Genomic DNA, 25,772 nt, shown 5'->3' on the forward strand with positions numbered 1-25,772 from the left:
CACAGCACTGGTGTTTGGCACCCCACATTTCTCTCCCTGTTTTTGAGTTTTTATAGCTGAAATTACTTGTGTCATGCCCTGCTATGTTTGCTTAATGGGTACTATGAGCATGGCCCTTGATGGCCGCTGCCTTCTTTGCTTCTTGAGCTTAGTCTGTGCTTATGTGGTGTGTGCTGTGAGCCAGCAATCTCGGTGGATTTTTAGCTCAGACTGGGCTTGGATTCACTATATGTAACTGAGGATGACCTTAACCCCCTGATCCTCCTGCCTCTACCTCCTGAGTGTGGGGATTATAGGTGTGTGCCACTCACAACTCTGCTTCTCTAGATTTCGTCTCCTCTTATGTTTTCTGTAGGTGACCGGGCTGCATACTGCAGAGCAGCCAACAAACGGGTCATGGACGTGATCCATTCAGCCAGGGCCCGACAGCAGATGTTGCATGCGCAGACCTTCCACAGTGACTCTCTGCTAAGCCAGGAAGAGGCTGCAGCTGCTGGTGACCGGAGACCAGCACCTGACACCTGGATTTACCCACTGATCCAGATGAAGCCCTTTGAGATTCAGATCGACGAGATTGTCACTGAGACCCTGCTGACAGAAGCCGAGCGGGGCGCCAGGGTCTTCCTCACCACTGGCTACTTCAACCTGACCCAGGCTTACATGGACCTGGTGTTAGGCACTCGAGCCGAGTATCAGATCCTTCTAGCCTCACCGGAGGTCAACGGCTTCTTTGGGGCTAAGGGCGTGGCTGGCGCCATCCCAGCTGCCTATGTGCACATTGAGCGGCAGTTCTACAGTGAAGTGTGCAGCCTGGGGCAGCAGGATCGGGTCCAGCTTCAGGAATACTGGCGCAGGGGCTGGACTTTTCATGCCAAAGGTACATGGTAGCTGGTCAGAGGGCCCTCCACCCCGTGGGGGCGCCCATACTTCTGGTTCACTGAGGTTTGGGGTGTTTGTGTTTACATATAGGAGAGAGCCCTACCCTGTGATCCTTACAGCAGCCCCTGCAGGTACTTCCTGCTTGTCCCAGGTCCCGTTTAGAGCTCTTAGTTGTACAGAACACTCCCCTTCATGTGAACAAACTGTGCAGAGTGGAAATGGTTCCGTGGATTTCTTCCTGCACCCCCTGCTCTGGGTCTAGGTACCAAACCTAAGGCTTTTACTACTTCTACCTCTGACTTAAATTTAGTGCCGCCTTGGCAGCTGTGAAGAGCATGCACATGTAATGTTTGCTAAAAGAAACACAAGGAACCGTGGAAGGCCTGTCTCAGCATCGGGCTCACACCTGCCTGTAGTGCCGAGGACTCACTGCAGACTGCTGATTGTCGTGGATAGCATAGTTCTGTCTTTTCCTCGTTCTAATGTCTTCTCTTCCTGTTGGCCAGTTTCTCCCCATGTGGCGTCATCTTCTCAGGTATAGCCCTTACGTGGTGGAAGCCATGCAAACCTCAGATTTTTCTTTGTGGCTCTGAAGTGGGGCCCAGGGCCTTGTATGTTCTAGGCAGGTGCCCTCTGCTGAGCTGTGCTATGCATCCAGCCAGTGCTCTGGATCAGCCCTGCCGTACCCATGGTATGTGTAGTCTGCAGCCCAGATGAGGCAGGTCCTCGGGGTACCTCTCTGAGTGTGAGTGAGACATGTTGAAAATGTGTGTCTGGCAACAGTTCACCCTCTGCACCTTTGCTGCTGCCCACCTCGGGGTGACTGTCTGAAGAACCCACCTTACCCAGTGCTGGTCTATGTCTGCAGAAGTGTAGGCAGTATCTGGGGAGTGCTGGCTTCTTCTGGCTTCTCCAGGGAGTGCACAGGGTTGTTGTGCCAGGCCTCAGAGCATGGGTCTGGATTTGAGATTTGAGGCCATCTCTGCCTCCTCAGGTGGGACTTTTTTCACTCTCTGGAACCAGCATTTTCCATGGGGATTACTTTGTTGCTGCTGCTGTTGCTTGAAACAGGGTCACTGTGAAACCCTGACTGGTCTGCAGCTCTGTGTAGACCAGGCTAACCCCGAAATCATAGCAATCACCTGCCATCTCCTCCTGAGTAATTTAAAGGCATTTGCTACCATACCTGGCTGGTGGGGATCTAGTTTAAGAAACAGTGAGGTCCCTGGCCCGTCCCAGTCTGAATCACTGTATTGAATTTAATGTGGTATTTCTATTGTACTTACTACTTTTTTGACATGTCCTGTGTGTGTTGGTGGAGTTGGCAGTGCCGTGGCATCCTGTAAAGGCGAGAAGACAGCCGTGGAACGAGTTCTCGCCCGTCAATCAGCATTAGGTTTTCAGGCTTGGGTGGCAGGCGTCTTCCCCACTGACTCATCTCACTGTGCTTTGTTTTGTTTTGTTTGTATCCTGTGGTGCTGGGGTGTGTTCCTTGTGCATGGGTCAAGCCTGAGCGCTGTCAGCCCCAACAGGGCATAACACCCCAGAGACTTTGGCTCTTCCCCTTATGTGGAAGCCCTCGTTTTTGCCCAGGCAAGTATGGGAAGTGAATGCCCCATTGTTGGTCTCAACGCGTGGGCTGAGTGAAGCTTGTGGTCAGGTATCTCTGGGTAGGTAGGGCTGGCCAGAGGGTGTGTGTGGAAAGTCTTTTCAGGTTGGCCTAGTTCCTTCTGGGAATGACAACAAAGCCCAAGGGTGGGGCATGGAGGGAAGAGCTGAGCAGCGGGGTGAAGCCAGCACTTTGGGGAGGCCTGCAGTTCACAGGTTTATGTGCCGCCGCAGGCCAGGCCACAGGCTCTTTCTTCCAGGTGCACACTGGCTTCAGGCCCCAGCCAGCCTTGCACTGGGGAGGCTCAGGGCTCAGGTGTGACTGACTCTGCTGCTGGTGCTCCTGAAGCCACACTAGTGAGTGTGCGTGTGTGTGGACTCCCCAGGTAGACCCAACTGGCTTTTCCAGTGTTCTCACCTCGCCTTTTCCCGGACTGTGTGCTCCTGCCCCCTGCTCCCACCCTTTTTCCCTGCCTCCCTTTTGCTTGTCCTATGTGGGTGGGGCCCTGCCTCCTGGCAGTGTTGGATTAGTGGGGAGGCATGAAGAGTCTCATATCTGGATTTTAGAATGTATATAAGAAGCGAGAAGGAGGAAGAGGTGGGCAAGCTAAGTAGGGGTAGATGTTGCTGAAAAATTGGTTCTGAACTAGGGTCTCATGTGGCCTGAGCTACTCTCTGTGTAACTGAGGATGACCTTGAACTTCTGGTCCTCTTCAGTGTTGAGATTACAACTAGCTTGAAGCAGTTTCTCCTGAGTAGAGTTCTTGCCTTAGAGCCTGGAACTAGAGGTCAGAGGTTACTCTGCTAAGGTGAGAGGCCAGCACTCTTTCTTGTTTAGTGGCTGCTCTCTGTGGTGGGTCACGGCCTTTTCTGGAACACCTGTTGACAGTTCCAGCAGCCTGTATCTATGGGGTGAACAGGGAGTCCACAGGGAGCCTGTGGGTTTTAAAGGTTGGTGTAGTGGACCATTTCCTTCACACCTGTGCTGGATACTGTATGTTTGTGTCTATTTTGGGCCCCTGGAAAACCCCTGCTGATTACCATATAGCTGGTACCAGAGTTCCGTTGCCAAGTTCCTTCAGGACAGGCTTGGGCTGGTCTCAACTCTTCCTGCTCTCAGAAAGCCTCAGATGAAGGACAGCAGCTGTACTATGGGTCCTTGCAGCTTTCTTGCAGAGATCTAAAAGGCTGCCGGTTGCTTTGTAGTATTTGCTGGGGAGCCAAGGGCAACCTTGTGACCCCAACAGTGAGGGCAAACATAGGGACCAAGGGCAGCCTGGGGTGGATGGTGAGGCCCTGACTTAACAGAGCAGCAGTACTTGGATTACTTACTGCTCTCTTGCAGGGATGTTCATTGCAGCCTGCTGGAACTCATGTCACTTGACTTTGAAGACCCACAGGGGTCGTCCAGTACGTGAATGCATGCTTTGGATACTTCTTCTGCAGTCTTGTTTATCTGTTGGGTTCTTTATGCAGACCTTTTGGAAATGGCACCTAGAAGCTTACTTCACATCAGTTTGGCAGTACCTCCTGTAGAGTGGGATTATGGCACAGTGTTGTCTGGAGAGAGCAGCAGGTCACCTGGCAAGTGTGTGAGTGACCAGCAGCCCACTGCCAGTGAGGGCTCCTTGGGAGGATGCTCTGTGACCAGAGTGGATGACTGTGTGTAGGCAGGGGATGCCTGGGATCCCTTGATGGGTACTCAGGCCTCATCGCCTGCATATGCGCCTGCATATGCGCGTCTCAGCTCCCAGTGGTAGCTCAGCCACACAGAGTGCTGCGGAGAATGAGGGCTCCTCTTCCAGCTAAGAGTGCTATGACTTCTACTGTTACTAGTGGGGGAGAGAGAGCTCAGTGCTGGAGCGCTGCCTACACTCAGAGCGCAGGTTTCCTCACACTGCAGAGCCTCCTGGCTCCATGTGCTTCTGACTGGTGCTTTGCTGCTCTCTGGCTTGGGCTGTAGCTACAGTGGGACAGGGCTCTAAGGGCTGGCATAGCCGGGCTGTATCTCAGATTGTGCATGGCTTTGTCTGAGCAGGAGCTGTAGGTTCACCTGTGACTCACCTTGTCCTGGTGGAGTGTGGAGCGTGGTGTTATGGCACAGGATTAGTCCATAGGAATGTGTTGAGCCCACCCCCCACCCTCACCCCCCCATGCTTCCCTTGGCGCCTAGGGGCAGCTTTATTAACACCTGACTGTGAGGTACAAGTGTGAAGTCAAGCTGTGTCTCAGCTCTGCCCCATGGTGAAGCCTGCAGGTTGTTCAGGCCATCCCTTTGACTTCTTGCCCTGAGCAAGACAAGTGTCAGCTGTGTCCCAGTTCTGTCCTGAGAGCCAGCAGCCCTGTCAGGAAGGGGCCACACTCATGATCACTGTTTCACTAAGCTGTTCTGTCCATCCGCCAGGGCCACAGGCTCAGATGGGGTGGGTGCATTTGTGTGTGTGTGTGGGGAATCAGAAAGGACTGAGCATATTGATTTCTTTTTTCTTTCCTTTTTTTGTTTTTTGTTTTTGTTTGGTTTGGTTTGGTTTTTCAAGACAGAGTCTCTCTGTGTTATCCTTGGCTGTCCTGGACTCTTTGTAGACCAGACTGGCCTCGAACTCACAGCAATTTGCCTGCCTCTGCCTCCCTAGTGCTGGGATTAAAGGCGTGCGCCAGCCACCACGCCTGGCCTTGACTTGATTTCTTTTGGATGAAGTGTTGTAGATTAACAGAACCCTTTGTGTGCTTGGGGATCTTTGGATTAGAGGCTTCTGGATGTGTAGGTGGAATCTGTTAATGACTGACAGGATGCCATTATTTTTATTGTTTTCCCGACAGACTGCCTGGCATCTTGCCTAAAGGTGAGCTGATGATGCAGCCTGGCAGCCCCACCCTGTTTACCCTGGCTCCATGTGGGGTGGCTGTCACCTGGAACCAGCAGGTATACTTGGGGTTGTGGGGATGTGTGCTGTACATGGCCACCTTAGGCAATAGACTGCAACCCCCAGGCCGCAGAAGCTTCTCAATCCCTTTGACATCAGAATTGAGAACTGTTGCTCTGCTGAGAGTGGTGATGTCCTCTGTGTCCTGGCATCTACTGGGCTCTTATTCTAGAGGATCTCAGAATACCGTAGGGCTGTGGGAGGGCGTTGGGACTTCATCTTTCTGGAGAGTCCTCAGAGAAGACTGCCATACACATGCAGCGCTCCTCAGTTTCTTTCTTAGATTGGTTTGTTTTATCTTATATGTGTGGGTCCTGCCTGTATGTGTTATTTGTGTCTGCTGTTCCCAGGGGTCAGAAGAACAAGTTGCATTGCCTGGAACTGGAGTTACAGTTGTGAGCCGCCATTTGGGTGCTGGGATCCAAAGCTGGGTCCTCTGGAAGAGCAGCTAGTAGCCACCTCTCCAGCCCAAACTCCTACTTTAAAGAAAACCAAACATTAAAAAAAATCTGATCTACTTAATTGTGAAATATCACCACTCTGATTTCATTCAGACATTAATATGACACCCATGTGTCTTGCATGGGTCATGGAAGGCCCTGGGGTTCGTGTTCCTGCTCTCTTGGGGCTTCTGTCTCACGTGAAGCAGGCAGAAGCCCTAAGCAGCAGGGATCCAGGAGGAGGTCAGCGAGGGCCTCTCTGTGCAGAGGCCTGAGTGACTAGGGCAGATGGGACAGTGAAGTCCCCAGGCCTCCGCTTGCAAGGCTGAATGTAGTCAAGTGCAGACTGTGCCAGGGCCTGCTTGAGAGTGCTGAGGGCAAGGGCCTAGAGAGGATCGACGTGTGGCCTCACTTGTTCTTCTTCACACGGGGTCTCATTTTGTGCCCAGACTGGCCTTGAATTCACAAGAACCCTTCCTCAGCCTCTGGGATTGCAGGTGGGAGCCACCACTTGCCGAAGTTGAGACTAGGGTCAGGGGACATCGGGGCTCCTTGGCCCACTAGCGTTCCAGGCGTGGCAGTAGCTTCCGTGGTCTCCCTGGTACGCAGGGCTATTGTGTTGCCCTTGGCTACAAACCACCTCATCCCCAGTCCATTCCCCAAAGCACTTTCTCCTTCCCCGATGCACTGGTTCCTGGAATTGTGGAGATGTTGGGCACAAAGGTCAGACTTTGGGGTGAAGAGCTGGGGCTTGATGACTGGTTTACAGCCCCCGTTCTGGAAGTGCGCTTCTTCCTCCTGCCCTGTGTGTGCAGTGGGGTTGCTTCCTAGAGGCTGGGCCAACCAAGGGGGGGGGGGGAGTCTCCAGGCCACCAGCCAATGCTTAAAGCTCCTGACTACGAACTTAAATGGGGAGACTCCTAGCATGCTGGCCTCCCAGGCTTCCTTGGGCTCAGCACCAGTGGCCACTAGTACTTCCTCTGTCTCTCTTGACTCTGTCTTTGTGTCTGTCCGTCTCTTTATTTGAGTGAGACAGATAGGCGGAGCATGGGTCAGTGTGCGCGCTTATCTTTTGCAGCCTAGGTTGGCTGCAAGTCTGACCTTGAACATCTATTTCTATTGTCCCCCATTTTGCAAGTGCTGGGATTATAGGTCTAGCCCCAGCTAGCCTGGAACGTGAATCTATATCTAAAAAGGATCCTACACATGAAAGTGTCTTTCCTCGGTGCTGGGGTTTCAGGTATATGCCACCACACCCAGCTTGTTATCAACTTTGTGTGTGTGTGTGTGTGTGTTTTCTTTTGAGACAGAGTTTCTCTGTGTAGTCTTGGCTGTCCTGGACTTACTTTGTAGACCAGGCTGGCCTCGAACTCACAAAGATCCGCCTGCTTCTGCCTCCACCATCCCTGGCTTGACTATCAACTTTTTTGGAGACATGTTCGTCTTAGGCTGGCCCCTAACTTGATTTGTAGGGTCTGGCAAGATGACTCAGAAGGCAGAGAAGCTTGCTGTGCAGACATGACACCCTGAACTGCATCCCCAGAATCCCATAAGGTGAAGGAGAACCAACTCTGTACAGTTGTTCTGAACTCCATGGGTGGCCCTGGCATGTGCACATCACATGCCTATGTCTCACAACACAGTAATAATCTTACAGGGCTGGAGAGATGGCTCCGAGGTTAAGAGCATTGGCGGCTCTTTCAGAGGTCCTGAGTTCAATTCCCAGCAACCACATGGTGGCTCACTGCCATCTATACTGAGATCTGGTGCCCTCTTCTGGCGTGCAGGTGTACATGCAGGCAGAACACTGTATACATTAAAAACAAAACAAAACAAAACAAAACAAAACACCCAAAAAACAAAACCCAAGGGAAAAACTACTATGATGCTGTAGCTAGGGTGACTTTGATGTTCTGACCCTTCTGCCTCTGCCTTCTGAGTGCTGGACACCCACTCTGTGCTGAGAGCAAACCCAGGGCTTTCTTCTGCATAGTAGGCCAGCACCCCACCTACTGAGCCACGCCCCCAGACTTGCATTTTCACTTTGATGAGGAACAAGACTGTATGGGCACCAGGTAGGGCATGCTCAGGCCGCAAGGGTCTCCGGGGGCTCTGGGGCTCTGATGCTCGTCATTGTTGCGCTAGCTTCGTGTTTTGTGGCTGCAGTGGCCTCCTGTCCCTGGATGTCCCTGGTGTTTGCTAGGAATAGCCCTGCCTTACTCTACTCCCCACACACCTTTTCCTCCCCAGACTGTTGTCTTTCTTGCCGGTTCCTGGAATGATGGACACATTAGGGCCAAAGGTCAGGCTCTGGGGTGAAGAGCTGGGGCGCAACAGTCGCTTGGAAATGTCTCTAGTGAGGGTCCACAAGAAAGGCCAGCCTGGGTGTGTGAGGAGTACAGGGAGCCATGGGCTCGCCTTCCCCACAGGGTCAGAGTTGCTCAGGGTTTGGTGCTTAGGGAGTGGGTGCTAGAAGAAAATCTTACTTTTCAGAAACAGAAATCAGCCTGGCCCACGGGTGGGGTGGGGTGGGGTGGGGTGCCCTCTCCCTTCTTTGGGCACGATCAGGAAGGTGGCTGCCAAGTTACACCAAGCCGACCCAGTGTGGCAGCAGAGGTGACGCCCCACAGTGGCAGGCAGGAGGGATGCCCTGTCTTTGAGACCCTGCTCTGGGGAAAGCTGAGGCGGGACAGAGGGGAGCTTAAGTACATGAGAGACCAGAGGTGTGGAAGAGCAGACACAGCCTGGATCCCTGGGTAGGGTGAGCAGAGCTGCCAGCAAGGGGGTGGGGAGGGACACCTGCTCATGGAGCAGGCAGGTGTGGCCTTTGATGTGGCCTTCTAGGGCAGGGCACCAGCCACGGGAATAGGCGGCAGTGGCCCTTGTCAGCTCTTACCCGAGGTGTTCTTGGAAACTGCTCTGCGTGGACACTGGGAAATTGTGTGTTAACGTACACGTGTCCATATTGTTCCTGCATGTCTGTGGGCTTCTGCCAGGGTCCTGTTGATGGAGGAGCTGTAGTGGGAGACGCAGGGAGCTGGCCCAGTGCAGGCCTGTGAGTGTCCCGTCTCCCCGGAACTGGCTGGGTTTTCCCGGATAAGCTTCCTCTGGCTAGTAAGGAGAAGGGTGAATGCCAGGCGAGGCGTGGGGAGGATGCTCAGGCCTAGCTGTGTGGTGGGGCTGGGCTGTGAAGCCTTGGAGCCTGAGGCCATTCAGAGGTGTGCAGAGTGGGACCGGCTATGGGTGTAGCTAGTGGACGTAAGATTCTGCTGGAGCCTGGCCCTCATTTCAGAAATGTCCCCCTGCGTAGTAACACGGCAGCTTCTGTGGCGCAGTGCCCTGAGGTAGAAAAGGCAGGCAACTTGTGTGTGGGCAGGCCTGGTCCTACCAAGTCTCTACCACAGCCATGTGACAGCCACTTCTGGCTAGGTAGGCCAGAGCTACCTGGGCTCCCGGGAGGGATGGCAGGCTCTGGCCTGTAGGGACCTGGAGCTGCGCTCTGCAGCAGAAACTTCGGGCTATTGAAAGAGCTGGGGCTAACAGAGGGAGCAGACAGAGAAGACCACAAAGACAGCACTGCCAAAGTTCCCTCAAAGAAGTCAGCTCCCTCCTACGGGCATGACCCACAGCAGAAGCAGCAGAGAGCAGAGCCTTGCACTCAGCGCTCTGGAGTCCCCTGGCGGCAGCAGACAGGAGAGGGCCTGGTGCGGCCAGCTGCCTGGTGCTCGCCCCTGTGGGCTGCTTTCCTCCTAGGTTGAGACAGTGTGTGGCGAAGACCTGGCAGATGCTGAGCTCACTTCCTGTCTGCACGTTTCCTTTTCCTGCAGGCCTCTGGCTGTACCTGGCAGGGAGCAGCCTGCCTTGCCTCACGCTGATTGGCTCTCCTAATTTTGGGTACAGGTCAGTTCACCGGGACCTGGAGGCCCAGATTGCCATCGTGACGGAGAGCCGAGCCCTGCAGCAGCAGCTCCATCAGGTTGGTTGAAGTCGTGGGGTTCTTGGGTATGTGGGGTGCAGTTGGTGCTGTCACTGTTGTCCTCACAGGAGTCTCCTGCCTTTGTCAGCTATGACAGTAAATGAGACTCAGCAGAGTGAGAGAGACCCCTGTGCCTCGCCTGGGGCCTTTCCCTCTCCCCGTGCTAGAGAGACCATCGTTTCCTCACTGGGGCTTGGGTATTATTGCAGAGTGGGGCGTAGTCTTTTCTGAAGGCAAGGGAGAATTCAGAGTTGGCTGTGGCTTTGCCCTCCCTGTGGAGCAGGCAACAGAAAGCTCAGGATTTACACGTGCTGTCCTGTGACTTCTCCTGCAGCAGAGCCCTGCGTTGTTCTTGGAAGCTTGTGTCCTTCCAGGAGCCCTGTGCGGGTTGCACTAGGCTCCCATTAGTGTCTGGGGTGCAGGACCCTTGCTCCCAAGTAGACCTCAGGAGCACCACCATTGCTTTTTATTTTGATTCGGTTTTAGCTGTCTATATGTGCATGAGCTGTATATGAGTGTGATGTGCCTGTGCATGATACCTGTGTGAGAGTGAGAGGTGAACTTACAGACGTGAGTTCTCTTCCTGTGGGTTTTAGAGATTGAGCCTGTGTCTCCGTCTTGTGGGGCAAGCTTCCTTTATGTGCTGAGCAGCCCGCCAGCCGCATACGGACTTAGACTCAGGTGTTTGGGAATCGCTGCCACAGAACTCTCAGAGCTTTTGCTGCTGGGTGAGGAAGAGGGCGTTGCTTTGTTCTTTGGACCTGCTGCTGTGTGTGGGAACCTTGTCACTGAGGGCCAGGTGCCAGTAAGGGCTTTGTGACTGGGCAAGAGGAAGTGACAGCAGCCATGCCCTATGGGCAGTGGGGTGACTGGGTGTGCTAGCAGATTTCCTTCTGCAGAAAGGCTTATGGCAAATGACTGGGGAAGCTAAGGGCTTCCCATAACAGGGCATCTGCTGGCCCTGGAACCAGACTGTGGGGAAGGGATGAGCTTGCGGCTCTGGACCATGGAGTCTCCTGGACTGTTTGCACTAGTGCAGAAAGCTGGGTGTGCAGATGCTTCCGCGGAGAGAGCTGTTAATGATTCTGGCCCAGGCGAGGATGAGTTCTGGGCGATCTGGGCTTGCAAGTGCGCTGGGTCCTCGTGTTGACAAGGCCCCACTTCCCAAGATGGGGAGCTAAACCCACATCCTGGATCTTGAGAAAGGCCGGGTTGGTTGTGGTCTGAGCTGGTTCCTCAAATGACATACTTGGGATATTTTCTTCCCAAACCTGCCTCCCAGGGGCTTCTGATGGTGGGAAGGTGGCAGCTCGTGGCTTCTGTAGCTCTTGTCTCCTCACAGTGTATTGATTCAAGGTCTGTGAGGGGTGGAGATGTGCTTCTGAACGGTTCCATTTGCTTCATGTACTTTAAGGCCTGCAGCTGGCCTCCTGACCCTTTGGTGTCCAGTTGCTGAGCGCTGTGTGCTGTGGCGCATGCCCAGCCCCCTGCTTGTGGTCCCTGCACTCAGAAGGTCTGCTAGAGTTCTCTTGGGACCGAGGGAAGGGCCCTGTCTGTATATCGAGCCTTGAAAATGGAAGATATTTTTATCAGAACCCTGAGTCCCTCCCTCGGAGAGCAAACAATAAAAACTGAAAGCTTCCTGGTTTTGTTCGGAGAACATAGCTTTCCACTTGTGACCTAAGAAAGACTCCTTGCACAGCGCTGACCTCTACCAGCTGACTTCCTTTTCCATCCCTGCTGTGGCGTCTGTGAGGACACTGAAGCATTTCTGGTAATTTAATTGAGATCTTGGCTGGGCGTTTACTAAAGAGCAGAGCTGGAGCTGGGTCTGTGGAGACTTCTGCAAACAGTCCCTCCCCCAGGCCACAGCTGGCTCCTCTGTAGGCACAGCCCATAGAAGCAGCTGAGGTTGGTGTTCAGGACATGTGGGAACAGCCATGGTGGAGAAGCCAGCTGTGGGGACATAGTTGCCTCAGGATATTGCCTCGTGGTGAAGGTCACATGTTTGGGGAAGGTGCAGGAGAGGTGAGGCAGGGCCCCGGGTCCCTCCTGCTGTGTGAGCAAAGCCTGAGCCACTTCTGCAGGGTCTTGGGTGAGGCCCCCTCTCATCTGTCCCTTCCTGTGGAGGATGGAGGGAGGTGGCGCTTCTCTCCTTCCACAGGGGTTGCCAGGCCTGGTGCCTTTTCCAGCAGCCTCCTACCAGGCCGCATGTGTCTTTTAAACCTTGGTTTTAAAGGTGACCGTTTAAACGTTGTTTACAACAGAACAAAGTGTCTTCATGGGACTCCCTTGAATTTGCTCTGGGAGCCAATGGGAAGCCCGACTCCCAGCCTTCCACCCCTGTGTGTTCCAAGTCCAAGGAGCCACCGCTATGGGAGATGCTCAGGGGGACTTGCTCTCTGACCTGGATGTGCTCAGCCTTTGTCTTGTAGTCCTTGAAGACATTTACAATGGCGTTAGATATCTAAATAACCCTGTGTGGAAAAGTCTGCGAGGCCCTGCTGGAGATGAGTGTGCTGCTCTTGTAGAGGACTCAGCACCCACATGTGCAGGCTCACAGCTGCCTGTAACTCCAGCTCCAGGGAATTGGATGCCCTCTTCTGGCTTCAGAGGGCACTGCATGCGTGCACTCATATCTATGTACACATTCGTACATTAAAAAAAAAAATCTATGTGAGAGGCAGGCCAGGTGGTTGAGGCCTGTAATTCTAGCAGTTCTGGAAACTGACTCAGGAGGACTGCACGTTCATGGCCAGCCTGGCTACCTCAGTGAGAAAGACGTGGGCGAGTGGAGCTGCAGCTGGCCACTGGAGTGCTCACCTGCATGCATGAGGCTCCAGGCCAGTTGGCAACTGACAGAGGCTATAGTCAGCCCTATGTGAGCACGTGTGCTCCACGGTTGGGGTGCCTGCGGGTTTGGGTGTCTGTGGTGGTCATGGATTCCAAGGGACCAGCTGGTATGTCTCATGTCTAGTTTCTGTCATTCGTCACTTTCTTCTGTGATGTCGACAGTCTTGACATTTATTGCTTCGTCATCTGGGTTAATTTATAAGCAAATGTTGGATATTTAGTTGGTAAATATAGTCACCACAAGTGTTTATAAAGATCTCTGTCGTTGAGTTCGGAGTTGCTTTCCTGGGATAAGCTCTGGTGAGTGTCACTTCATCAGCTGCGTTGGCCGACACTAACAGCACAGAGAGCTGCACTTTGATGGACGGGAAACTGTGCCTTGTTTAAAAGACACCTTGTTTCTGTGTTGGGGATGGAACTCAGGGGCTGCACATGCTTTCTGATTCCCCTCCCCCAGATCCCTGTTTCTTATTTTAATTTATACTAATTTATTTCATGAGGGGTAAACATCTGAGATAGTGCTTCCCTCAGCTAACTCTGCAGCCAAGTCAACGGTGTGGAGAGATGGCACCACCGGCTGAAGTCCTCAGGAAGCTGGGTGGCATCTGACCGGCCCCGTGGGCATCACTGTGTGCCAGTGGGTGGTCTGAGAGTCACAGGCTGACCTGCACCTATGGCCCAACTGCCCCTTTCTCTTTCTCAGGAGCAAGAGCAGCTCTACCTGAGGTCTGCTGTGGTGTCCTCTGCGACCTTTGAGCAGCCGGGTCGGCAGGTGAAGCTGTGGGTGAAGATGGTGACCCCGCTGATCAAGAACTTCTTCTGAGAACAGGCAGGTATTTCAGGCTGGGAACTCAGATCAGGCCAGCGTTGTCCTGAGGGCCGGAGCAGGTCGGCACCCTTAAGAGGAACTTGTGGCCTTGCCTGTCCACTGCTTCCTTTGTGTGGTGTGGACAGCGGTTTTGAAGCAGGAGCTAAACTTTGGTGTTTGTCCCCGCCCCCCAGGTGTTGCTGCCACCGCCCAGGCCTGGGGCCACCTGTGGTGGGGGCAAGCAGTTCCTGTCCCCTTCTCATCTCTCTGCCCAGGGATTCAGGGAGGTCCTGGGGTGAGGGGCATAGTGGGAGTTCTTTCCTTCCCTTCTGTCTACTGAGCGTGGCATGGCCCTGTGTCAGACAGCACTCAAGGGTGGAGGAGCTGTGCTAGAGTGAGCTGTGGGGGTGTGTGCGCATGTGTAAATATATTTGTGATGGGTCAGAGCACAATACGATGGACAGCCTGTCTCCCTCATGTGCAGCAGGTTAGTGTGGTATTGGACAGGCAGCTTGACGGTCCTGTTGGTTTTGGGATGCACACTGCCTGCGCAGGAGTGTGAGCATGGAAGACTGTGGTTGCTCTGACAGGTGGGACATGAGGCGGGCTTACTTGAGCTGCCCTGCTGTGCAGATCTCTGCAGAGTGGGCCACCAGGAGCCATGAGTCTCTGGACCCCTGATATACCCTTGAGGGGCTGAGAGGTCTGTCTCTGGATCTCCCGTTCTGTTCCTCCTTTCTCACACCTTCATTTTTATTTATTTTTTGAGACAAGGTCTTACTAGTGCTCGCTGGCCTGCAACTCACAGACCCACCTGCTTATGCCCACAGCTGCTGGGACTAAAGGGTGCACCACTACACCTGGCCCAGTACTTTATTTTTTTGAGACAGAGTTCTCTGTGTAGATCAGGCTGGCCTTGAACTCTTGAACCTCTCAAGTGCTGGCATTAAAGGCATGCGCTTCTAGGCCTAGTAATACTTCATTTATCAAAAATCCTTTTTTCAGGGGGCTGGAGAGATGGCTCAGAGATTAAGAGCACCGGGTGCTCTTCCAAAGGTCCTGAGTTCAATTCCCACCAACCACATGGTGGCTCACAACCATCTATCATGAGATCTGGTGCCCTCTTCTGGTGTGTGGGCATACATGCAGGCAGAGCATTGTATACAAAATAAACTTCAAACAAACAAACAAACAAACAAACTTTAATCAGCCAGGCACGCCTTTAATTCCAGCACTTGGGAGGCAGAGGCAGGTGGATCTCTGTGAGTTCGAGGCCATGCTGGTCTACAGAGTTTCAGGACAGCCAAGGAAATTACACAGAGAAATTTTGATTTGGAAAAAAAAAAAAAACCAAAGCTAAAAACAAAAACCCTTTTGTCATCCTTTTAGTTACTTTCAATCATATGCAAACATTAAATTCAGAGTGAAATGGCTCAGGCAGCAGCTGTGTGTGGCTTATCCTGCTTCCCTCTCCAGCCGCCCTTCTGTCCTCCTAATGACAGATCCGCATCTCTAAACCCGGGTGGTCTAACCAGCACCACCACTTACACAGATTAATTCCTAACCAGATGATGTAAGCCCAGTGAAATAAGCCCAGGCTGACCTTGAGCTCATGGTAATCCTCCTGCCTCAGCCATGTACCATTGTACCTGACTCATTTTGGTTGACATGAGATCTGAGGCTGCTGCTTTTTTTTTTTTAAGACTGGTTTCTCTGTGTATCCTGGCTGCCCTAGAACTTACTCTGTAGACAGGCTGACCTTGAACTCATAGAGATCCACCTGCCTCTGCTGAGGTTAAAAGTGTGTGCCACCACCGCCTGGTCAGATCTCCAGCTTATGACAGATGTGCTGGTTCAAATTTGGTGTCCCTGGTCGCAGCAGGTCACTTCAAGTGCACTTACAGACACCTGCTCACCAGTCCACGCCTTCCCACGCTCTCTGTGAGGAAGCCTGGTGTGTAAGGAGCAACCCACAGGGGAGCTGTTGCGATGTCAAAGGCCAGGCCTGACCGGTCTTGTCACCACAGCCTGCCTGTAGCAGGTGGGGTTCCAGAGTCAAGAACACCTAGCCGTAGCCAGGGCTGACCCAGGGCCAACCGCTAGTGGCAGAGGAACTGCAGGGCCGAGGCTGGCTTACACACCCTTGCGTTCCCACACCCTCTGCCCTGCTCCCTCGTCACTGCTCAGGCCTTTTGGGAATTCTGAGCAGGCTCTCACTCTGCAGATCCAAGCTCTTAATTCTGACCCCAGCACTTTGTTTCCAATCCCTACAAGTAGCTTGGTCTTTGGGAAGTTTGTATGTGTAGAGTAAAATACTGATTTATTTCAGGCCTCAAACCGCAAATTGGAAAAACTCATTTTGTTAATACCAGGGATTGGCTCAGGGTGCCTGGAGCCTGCTGGCTGTGCGGCCTGAGGGGCTGCAGTGACCTCTCCTGGCCAGCAGGGGCAGTTGCCCAGCAGCTAGGGCTGCCTGAAACTCCTGTCCTTCCTTGTTCCCAAGGAGGTTGGGACTCAGGTACCAGGGCCCCTTCCCTCATCCTTCAGGGATGCACCCTGCACAGAACATCAGACAAACTGGTATGGGACAGTGTCCTGGGAGGTTTGCTTTCCTTTTCACCTTGAAGCCTTAGAAACCCGGAAAGTGAGGCCTCACTCCATAGGGAGCCGCTTTGCTGGGGTTAGAGGCTTGCTGGCTGCTTCCCATCACCCCAGGGCCCTAACTACCCTTCACCCTCCCGTCTGCCTCCCAACGTCCTGCTGCCTGCTTGTAACCTGGCCACCCTGCCGCACGGTCATCAGTGCTGCCAGTCTCCCAGGCCTGGCTTCATTCTCTTTCCTGCTGATGGTTCTGATGCAAACAGATGTCTCAGCCCGCCAGTCAACTAGGCCTCAGCCCACCTGCCTGCCCATCATCACCTGGGGCAGGAGCCTCCTGGATGAGGAGGGCTGCTGGAAGGCTGTGCTGGCTCCAGGGTGTGTGGGTGCTTGTGTTAGGTTGGAAAAAGCCACCGAGTAGCCCTTGTAGCCATCAGCATTTGAGTCTGGAACATTCACAGGGGCATGTGCAAGGGCATGTGCACACTTACCTGCAAGAAGTGCAGACTACGGGGGATGGAATGGACCAAAAAACCCAGGCATGGGTGGGAAGGGGCCCTGCCTTATAGACAGGAGAGACTCATGACCCCAGCGAACAGCCAGTGGTAACAGCACCTCCTGCCGTCACCACTGTGACCTAAGTGGTAGCGTCAGTGGAGAAGGGTGGCACCTGTGTCACGGCTTGCTCTTTGTAGTTCTGGGACGGAGGTTGGTGAGGAGGGCATTGCTGCTGGGTGGCGGGAGCACCTGGTCCCCTGGCTGGGGTGCTTTGAGTGCAGTACCAGGCCACAGGGTGAGTGCCGCACCCTGACCACTTACCCCTTGCTCTCTGGGCGTCCTGAAGTCAGGTGCAGGCCTTGCTTCCCAGGATGCTTGCTCCTAGCTGTTGGGAATCAGGCTTCACTGCTGTGCCAGGCCCGGGGATGGCATTGGGCACCAAGCGGAGTCAGACTGGCACAGTGACTGCAAATGTTTTAATCTGTGTCTCACCCCACGCCCCCTCCGGTCCAGGTGCACTGGATTTTGTAAGAAGTCAAAACATTGTCAGTTCCTGTAAGAAATGTCAGTTGCAAGGCAGGGTCGGGCTGCGGCTCAGGCCACACTGCAGGAGCAGCTACACCTGCAGGAGCAGTGCCACTGCCGCCAGGATCCACTTGGCTGCCTTCTCTTTGGTCTTCAGGTTAAAAGTCCAGACATAGGTGGGTCCCCGGATACGTGTCTTGTACACGGGACACTCATAGATGTTTTTGGTCTCCATCCGGTCCACAGGAATGGCCTTGATGAAGATGACGGGCATCACTGGGGTCAGGTCCTTCAGCTTTGCTTCAGCAATGACTCCGGTCTGGGTATCCCAGCGCGCTCCTGTGGGGACAGTGCAGCTGAGTATCTGGACGCCCTAGGGAGGCTGAACCCGGGCTTTGGAGTGCTGACTGAGTAAGGGAGGCAGCTGTGGAGAGGGGCTTAGCCTCCGACATCCCCAGCCTATTCAGAGACAGGCCAGTTAACTGGGAGTCCTGAAGAGTTCAGGCCAGGTGCCAGGGTCTGAGTGCCAAACAGCGAGGTGGGAGCTGAGGACCCCGAGGTGACGCTGCACGCCCCGATGGCTCTGAGGCTGCATCTTCTCAGAGCGCCAGCTCAGCCTTTAGACGTCAGTGGCCGCGACAACTGACTGCAGCTCAAGATCCCTTGCTGCTCCTTCCTGTGTAATGTCTCCCCTCTGTGTGCATAGGGAAGAAGCTACATCTGTCTCCTCTCACCCTCTGTAGCCAGCGGGGTTCATGTGTCCCAATAAACATGGAGAATGGCTGCTGTGTACTTGTGTCAAGTGATGTGGGGGAAGGGGTGCATGAGCCTCAGGTGTGGTCCTGACACCGCACACGAGGAACTGGCTGGAGTGATTCGGAGAAAACAGCCTTCCTGTGCTTCCGCCTGAGCACCCCCACCCGCCGGCCTGGTGTGGTGGGCAGCCTGGGGAGCCTCTGTAGGAGGGTCAGTCCTTAGGCCTCGTGTCTCAACTGTTCATAGCTTCTGCACATAAATGCTTGTCTTGGGTAGAGCCCAGGCTGGCTGGGATGAAGTTTGTCTTTTTTGGGAGGGGGGGGGTTTAAGACAGGGTTTCTCTGTGGAACCGTGGCTGTTCCTGGACTCACTCTGTAGTCCAGACTGGCCTCCAACTCAGAGATCCGCCTGTTTCTGCCTCCCGTGTACTGGGATTAAAGATGTGCACCACCACTGCCCTGCCAAGGTTTGTCTTTTTTTGAGATGGGATCTTCCTACTGGCCTGGGAAGTCACTGCCACCCCAGCAGACCCTTCCAGGGCTAGTGTGGCTCCAGGCCCACCCCTACCCAAGGCTGTGCCCAGCCCGTGCAATCTTCCCGGACAGACACGTTACCTTCCATGAAGAGACCGTACACATAGGAGCCCTCTCGGGGCGGAGCGGTCATGTCCTCTCGGTTCTTTTTGGTCACCTCCACAGACAGACACATCTTGTCCAGGGGCCACTCATTTTTCCTGGCCATGGACTGCATGATGGCAGTAAGAAACGACTGTGGGTTGAAGAACCCGGCCAGCCACACAGTCGTGGGCAGGGCGAAGTCTGTGGTCCAGGCCTCGAGCTCCTGCAATGAGACAGGAGCTGCTGAGGGCACAGATTGAGGAAGGGGAGGGGCCTGGGCGTGGCTGAGGCTGGCTTCCCTTGAGCTCCTGCAGCATTCTGCAAAGGGATGGATCGGGTTGACCCTGGACAGTAACAGAGGCCCAGAAACAGGGCCCGCCCCCGCCCCGCCCCGAGCTTTCTGCACTTTCCCCTCCTTGGGAAGTCATGCCTGCATGTTGAGATGTCTGAGGGGCCCGGACAGGCCTTCCCACTTCTTCAGCAGTGTTGGCTGTGGGGTGACTCGGAGGCAATCGCACATAGTCTTCCCGTGACTTACCCTGATGCGTTGCAGCAGGTCGGCATACCAGGCGGCCAAACCCATCATGGATGGGTACGCCCGGGCCACCCACGTGTCAGGCACAGTGTCATAGAACAGAGCTGTGGACAGGTCTTCCATGTCCGTCGTGATGGTCAGCTCACCCTACGGGACATGATCAGATGTGGTCAGCCTGGGGGGAGCCCTCTGCTGTGTGTCTGAGTCACCAGCATGGTGGTACCTCCAAAGACCATGGCCAGACAAATAGCCAACCTCTGTGGCCTGCTTCGGAGGGTGCCGGGTTTCAGACCAGGGAAGGGTGCCTCAGACAAGGGTCAGAGTTACACAGCAATCTCCAAGAGGCCTGAGATGTGCTGTGTGGCTGTCCTGCCACAGACAAGCCTGCTTCACAAGCCCCCTGCCCCTGCCCTGGATGGCCGTGAAGCCCCTGCCCCTGCCCTGGATGGCCCCATGGTTTTTACCTTCAGTCCCAGGTTCAGCTCTTTCAGTGAGCGCCGCATCTCATTGGTGAGGATATTCATCCTTTCACATTCTTGAAAGGCAACCACCACATAGGGAGTCTTTTCGGCAGCTTTTGCCATGATCTCGGACATATTGAAGGTCTCTGGGATCTTCTCAAGGATGTCGTCCAGCACGGCCTTCACCTGGAAGCCAATGCCAGGCAAGCCTGTGACGGCAGCCCTCATCAAGTGAGAGGGCACTGGGGGGCGGGGGGCACTGCTCAACCTGAGCTCGCAGTTCACAGACTCGGAGGGAAGAGGCAAGTGGGCTGGCTAGTCCAAAACACAGGCTCAGGGGAGCAGCCACATTTGGCCAGGGCAGTGAGTGCAGCTTGTCCCCCACCCCACCCCCTCCCGTCACATGCTCTCGTGGGCATGGGACTAATTTATCCCTCTGTGGGCACTACTGTCACCCCTTCCCCATACACACACAGGGGCACGCCCCTGTCAGCCCCCACCATCCATCCTCAGACTTGTTTCTTTTGAGAAAGAGTCTGTCATCTCAGGCCAACCTGGAACCCCACGCTATGCCACCCAGTCTGGCCCTGCACTTGAGATTACAGGTGTGTGTGCCACACGTGGCTTAGCAGGTTTCTGGCTTCAATTGCTAGGTCAGTAAAAGTTCCAGACGCCAAATAGCAAGTAGGGACTTCTGCCTCCAGTTTTGGTCTGTTTACTGTTTAGCTCCAAGCTTATCTGATGTGTGGCAGATCTTTTCTGCAGTGTGAGAAAGTGGGGCTAGAGCCTCGGGTGCCAAGGCAAGCCCAGCAAAAGAACCTCCACAGTGCTCTGATGTGCAGCCTTCTGACAGCCTGTTCTCTGAGCTCCTTGTCCTAAGGGAGAACTCTGCTGTACTCCAGAGTTCTGTGCCCAAAGTATTAGGCCAGTGATGCCCTGGACCAGTTGTAGACCACACCTTGATCTCAGAATTTAGTTCCAAAGGCAGGGGACAGAGTGTGCCTGGCTCACAAGCCGCCCAGGTGCTGTCCCCTGCCCGTCGCTATTACCAGGGGCATGGACACTCTACCTTTTCCTCACGTGACACCCCTGTGCCTGCTCCAGAGTCCGTCTCTTTAGGCTGCATTTCCAGGACTGTGCGGAACAGTTTCTCCGAGGTGACTGTCAGGAAGCCGATCTCTGCGTTGGGGTGCAGGCCATACAGGTAAGGACTCTCGGGGGGCAGGTTCTCATCAATGTACTCATGGTAGCCCTGGGAAAGGTGGCACGTGAGCGAGCTGACAGTTCCAGCTGGCGTCGGCTTTCTATTTTTTGTTTTCTTCAAGATAGGCTTTTTTCTCTTTGTAGCCTTGGCTGTCCTGGACTCGCTTTGTAGACCAGGCTGGGCCTTGAACTCACAGTGATCCGCCTGCCTCTGCCTCCCAAGTGCTGGGATTAGGGGTGTGTGCCACCACGCCCGGCTATTATAGGCTTTTTTTTTTTTTTTTTTTTTTTTGGTTTTGGTTTTTCGAGACAGGGTTTCTCTGTGTAGCCTTGGCTGTCCTGGACTCACTTTGTAGACCAGGCTGGCCTTGAACTCACAGCGATCCGCCTGCCTCTGCCTCCCGAGTGCTGGGATTAAAGGCGTGCGCCACCACGCCCGGCTTCTAGGCGTTTCTTAACTGTACCTTCCATGTAGTCTCTATCTCAGGGCGCCCCCACTTTTCTCCTACCTGCTTGCCCAAATGCAAAGGAGTTTCCACCTCTCACCGGGGCCATGCCTCCTCCTCCTCCTCACTGCAGGTGTTGGATTCTTTTTATTTACTTTTTAGTTTTAGAGACAGGGTTTCTCTATGTAGGCACCTGGATTCTTGATAGGCCATTTTTTGTTGCTGTTGTTGTTGTTGTTTTTGAGACAGGATCATGTGTAGCCCAGGGTGGCCTCATACTCACTACTTGAGCTCCCCAGTGCTGGGATTGTGGTTTGTGGGCCACCACGACAGGGTTATTATACAGTGCTGGGAGATGCAGCCCAGGGCTTCGTGCACGCTAAGCAAACACCGTCACCCCATCTGATAGGGCTTCTGTGGTCCAGGCCCCTTGGGAGAGGGCTCAGGATGGATTGGCCTTTGCTGATCTGGTCACATGGCACCCCCCCCCCCAAGCAGTGGTGCCTCTCCTTACCTTATAGTCCAGGTTTGGGGGGATCTGAAAGCCCGGGGCCAGCAGCACCTCCCCTTCCAGCATCTCTACGCGGATGTACTCTGCCAGGTAGGTTCTGCACAGCCGGCGATCCCAGTCATCAGTGATGTGGCCCCCGTACATGATCTCCCCAAAAAGGTAGCGGAGATCATCCCAGGGGACCTTAGAAAGGGGGAAGAAGCGTGAGGAGCCCCGTCTTTCAAACCTGGGAGGCCAGATAGCTCAGCAGGGCCTGCTCCCAGGACGCTTTCTTTTAGGTCACCTGTGACTGCCTAGTTGCCAAGGAACACCCTCACTCCCTCTCCTCAGGGACTGACTCAGGCTTGCCCCTCTGAGAGACTCTGCTTTGGCTACTGTCTCAGGCTGGCTTCAGCCTCTCACTTCCTCGTCTGTAGGGGCATCTTGGTGGCTCTTCTGCTGGGGCCTTGGTTGTCATGGGCCTCCTGCTCCTTCCTAGTTTCCTGGGCTCTGCCTGCTTCAACCATCAGTCCGCACTCCACACAGCAGTTGGATCCTGCTCATGAGAGAGTTGGTGCTGACCCCACATCTTCCTTTGGCAAAATGTTAGTTGTGGGTCTAACGGGGACGAGTGGGTCTCCTGACCCATCTGAACTGCCTTAGCCTTTTTGCTCAGTCACTATTAACTCTGTGTGTGTGTGTGTGTGTGTGTGTGTGTGTGTGTGTGTGTGTGTGTGTATGTGTGTGTATGGTGTGTGTGTGTGTATAGTGTGTGTGTGTATGGTGTGTGTGTATGTGTGTGTATGGTGTGTGTGTGTGGTGTGTGTGTGTGTATGTGTGTGTATGGTGTGTGTGTGTGTGTGTGTGTGTGTGTGTGTGTGTGGTGTGTGTGTATACACATTGTATATTAATTATACCAGGAGCCCCCTCTCATAGAGCCTTGCAGGCATCTGTGGGAGCTGGGACTCAGCAAATGCAGCCAGAACCTTGCCTTCCAGAACACATGTGTGCACATACAGCCTGGCACTGGCTCCCCCATGAACACATGTGTGCACATACAGCCTGGCACTGGCTCCCCATAGGGTGAGGTGGACTTGCCCCCCTATCTCTTCTTGTCTCCCTTCAGCCCACCCTCTGCCCAGTCACCCATTACCCTCATCCCTGCCCTAGGGTCACTGGCCGAGACACACACAGTTTTTATTTTCAGTTTTTCGAGACAGGATTTCTCTATGTAATAGCTCTGGCTGTCGTGGACTCACTTTGTAGAGCAGGCTGGCCTCGAACTCACAGAGATCCGCCTGCCTCTGCCTCCCGAGTGCTGGCTGGATTACAGGCCTGGGCCACTATGCTCTGCTGTACACACACAGTCTTTCAAAGCCTGGCTTACATATCCACAAAGCCAGGATCTGCAGCACGTGGCCTGTTCCTGCTGTCCACAGCAGCCTGAGGGACAGGAGTCTGCACATTGTCCTTTTCCGGCAGCCACTTTACAAAAAGTTGGAGGCTCCCTGACCTGTGACAGGTGAGTCTTGTTCCGGAGTCTCTTTCTGTTTGGTTGAGCCTGTGGCCCCAGCACCTGTGTACCCCAACTCCAGGAAGCTGCTATGTGAGCAGCCCCGTCACAGGACTTTGCCATCTGTGTTCACTCAGTCAACTGCAGCCCGGACACACCTGCCTCCCCCTCTCCCCCCAGGAGGTGGCTGCCATTTGTGCTAACACCACAGTGCCCTGCCTGAGAGCTTTTGATAGAGCTTTGGTGAAATTGGCTGATTAACCATTTATCTGATTTAGTCTTGTGAATTTTCACTCAAAACGTCAGTGTGCTCTGAATTCTCACTTTAATGCATCATGTGTGTAGTGTGTGCATGTGTGTAAGCTACATGCAGTGGCATGCATGTGGAGGCCAGAGGACAGCTTAGTTACTGGTCCTCACCCACCACCTTGTTTGAGACAAGATCTCTTTGCTGCTGTGTGCCCCCAGGGTAACTGACTTATATTTCTGGGGGTGATCCAGTTTCTGTAGGAGTGCCAAGATTACAGGTCTGGCCCCGTGTGGTAGCGAACGCCTTTAATCCCAGCACTCGGGAGGCAGAGGCAAGCGGATTGCAGTGAGTTCGAGTCCAGGACCACCAAGGCTAACAGAGAAACCCTGTCTTGAAAATAACCAAAAAAGAAATTATTACAGGTCTACGTGTGTGCTGGGGATCTTGGACACTGAGGGCTTTCCCACTGAGCCTTCTTTGCCCACCGAGCAATCTCCCTGGGCCTGAATTGTCATTTACTAACTTTAAAGTTTTTTTGGTTTTGTTTTTAAAATGTATTTCAAAAGATATGTGTGGGTGGGTGTTGTAACTTAATGTAAGTCTGTGCATTATGTGTGTACCTGGTGCCTGTGGAGGCCAGATGAAGGCATCAAATCCCCAGGAACTGGAGTTCCCGTTGGAGCCACCGTACGGGTCCTGGGATTAAGCTCCTAGTCTTCTTGGCCGCCGGCCATCTCTCCAGCCCTCACCAAAGTTTTCTCTTCTGGTCCTCTCATTTTTCTAAGCAGTTGGGCTCAGAGACTAGTCACAGAGAGACAGGCCGTGGAGCACTCCTCAGAGGACATGCGTGGGGGATGAGGTGGTGACCGCTGGAGACATCACTACATGACCTGAGAGTTCAAGGTTTCCCTAAAGGCCAGCCAGCACAGGCTGGGCAGAACACCATGACGTCAGGACGCGCCTGCCACTGTAGGCAGATTGGAGCCCATGTGTGCTTGTGTGGCCGAGTAAGGCTTTTCACACAATCTTGGCAAGACCACCCCTCGAGGGAGCCTCTTCTGGCAGCTTCTTCTCCACTTGCCTTTGCGTGTGCCACAAGTGAAATGCCGTCAGGGGCCATCTAGGTGCCCACAGGTGAGGACTGTGTCCCTGCAGGCAGTGACATCTCCCCAGTCTGCCTTCCTGTCCCAGCCAGCCACGCTGGGTGTGTTACCAGGGCACCTAACTACGTCCGGCTTGGCTGCCTTGACTGTGGTCTAGGTGGTAACTTCTTGCCCAGTGGCCTCTCAGGCCGGGGAGGTGGGATGGCTTCTTCCGGCTGCCTGCATAATCACTTGAATGGTCCTCAGAGGGACACTGGCTGGGTCAGATGGTGACCACTGATGTCATCGTTGCTGAAGATTGCTTAGTCTTAGGCATGACCTATGCGTTGAGGCAGAGTGTGGGGGCCTCTGACCCTCAGGCCGGATGTCCTTTGGCTGCCCACAGGGAGTGTCCTCCTCTCCTCACGCTGGGCTTAGTGTTTCTCCTGCATTTGGCCACTCTGTCTCCCCCCTTTCGGGTCTCGTGTACCCCATGCTGACCTTGGGCTTGCTGTGTAGCCACGGACGGCCTTGTACTGCAGACTCTTCTTGGACCTCTCCCGGGTGCTGGGATTACAGGCGTGCCCCGCCATGCTGTTGATGGAGCTTTCTTTAAGGAGGTTGTAGGTAGCAGCGGAACTCCTCAGATGCATCCCATCCAGGCTACCTCATCTGACCCCGGAAGCTCGGATGCATGATGTCATCCCTGTTCTGTCAGTCAGGAAGCAGGCTCAGAGGCCGAGTGGCGTGCCTGAGATAGCCCAGTCTGTAAGCAGAGACTCGTGACCACTCCCCACCTGCCCAGCACGGCTTGTCACCCTGGAGCAGTGCTGGCTGCCCTGCCACATTTTCTGCAGGTCGAGTTCACCTGCTACCATACATGGTGCACGGCTTGGTGCCCTTTGCCCTTTAGCCTGTGAGAAGGTGGTCAGTGCCTGGTCTCTTGGGACCCACAGACCCTGTTGCTGTTGAATTGGGGGCACCAAGAGTGAAGTAGAGAAGTTTGGGGCTCTCAGTGTGTGAGGCCCTCTGGTCTTTTCTGGAGACCTGGCTGGGCCTGAGCCACTTCTGGGGTGAGCCCTGGCTGTCCTGGACTCACTTTGTAGACCAGGCTGGCCTCAAACTTATGTCAGTCCACCTGCCTCTGCTTCCTGAGTGCTGGGATTCTTAAAAAAAGATTTATTTATTATTATGTATGCAGTGCTCTGCCTGCATGTGCACCTGAAGTCCAGAAGGCATCAGTTCTCACTATAGATGGTTGTGAGCCACCATGTGGTTACTGGGAATTGAATTCAGGACTTCTGGAGGAG

The 25,772-nt window shown here is 54.1% G+C and overlaps 2 protein-coding genes across 10 annotated transcripts in view; one reads left to right on the forward strand and one right to left on the reverse strand.

The window, feature by feature from the left end:
* PGS1 (phosphatidylglycerophosphate synthase 1) overlaps window positions 1-17,892 on the forward strand; it is a 39,068-nt gene extending 21,176 nt beyond the window's left edge. For 2 of the 4 annotated variants that reach the window (XM_084749067.1, XM_084749069.1), the window contains 4 exons: window positions 356-877; window positions 9,679-9,827; window positions 13,384-13,509; window positions 17,356-17,892. In XM_084749067.1, coding sequence (XP_084605193.1) covers window positions 356-877; window positions 9,679-9,827; window positions 13,384-13,503 — 791 coding nt within the window. In that variant the 3' untranslated portion in view covers window positions 13,504-13,509; window positions 17,356-17,892. Of the gene's footprint in view, window positions 1-355; window positions 878-9,678; window positions 9,828-13,383; window positions 13,514-17,355 lie in introns of those variants that run through there. The other 2 variants (XM_084749066.1, XM_084749068.1) reach the window with 2 other exon arrangements.
* The window catches only part of DNAH17 (dynein axonemal heavy chain 17), a 119,418-nt gene continuing 107,172 nt past the window's right edge, over window positions 13,527-25,772 (reverse strand). For all 6 annotated transcript variants that reach the window (XM_084749025.1, XM_084749027.1, XM_084749029.1 and 3 more), the window contains 6 exons: window positions 21,642-21,821; window positions 20,548-20,730; window positions 19,482-19,664; window positions 19,021-19,164; window positions 18,480-18,705; window positions 13,527-17,448 (listed from right to left, as the gene is read on the reverse strand). In XM_084749025.1, the coding sequence (XP_084605151.1) occupies window positions 17,201-17,448; window positions 18,480-18,705; window positions 19,021-19,164; window positions 19,482-19,664; window positions 20,548-20,730; window positions 21,642-21,821 (1,164 nt within the window). In that variant the 3' untranslated portion in view covers window positions 13,527-17,200. The remainder of the gene's footprint in view (window positions 17,449-18,479; window positions 18,706-19,020; window positions 19,165-19,481; window positions 19,665-20,547; window positions 20,731-21,641; window positions 21,822-25,772) is intronic.

The sequence above is a fragment of the Acomys minous genome, assembly GCF_964271855.1.
Source record: "Acomys minous genome assembly, chromosome: 12".
In the NCBI taxonomy this organism is placed as follows: Eukaryota; Metazoa; Chordata; class Mammalia; order Rodentia; family Muridae; genus Acomys; species Acomys minous.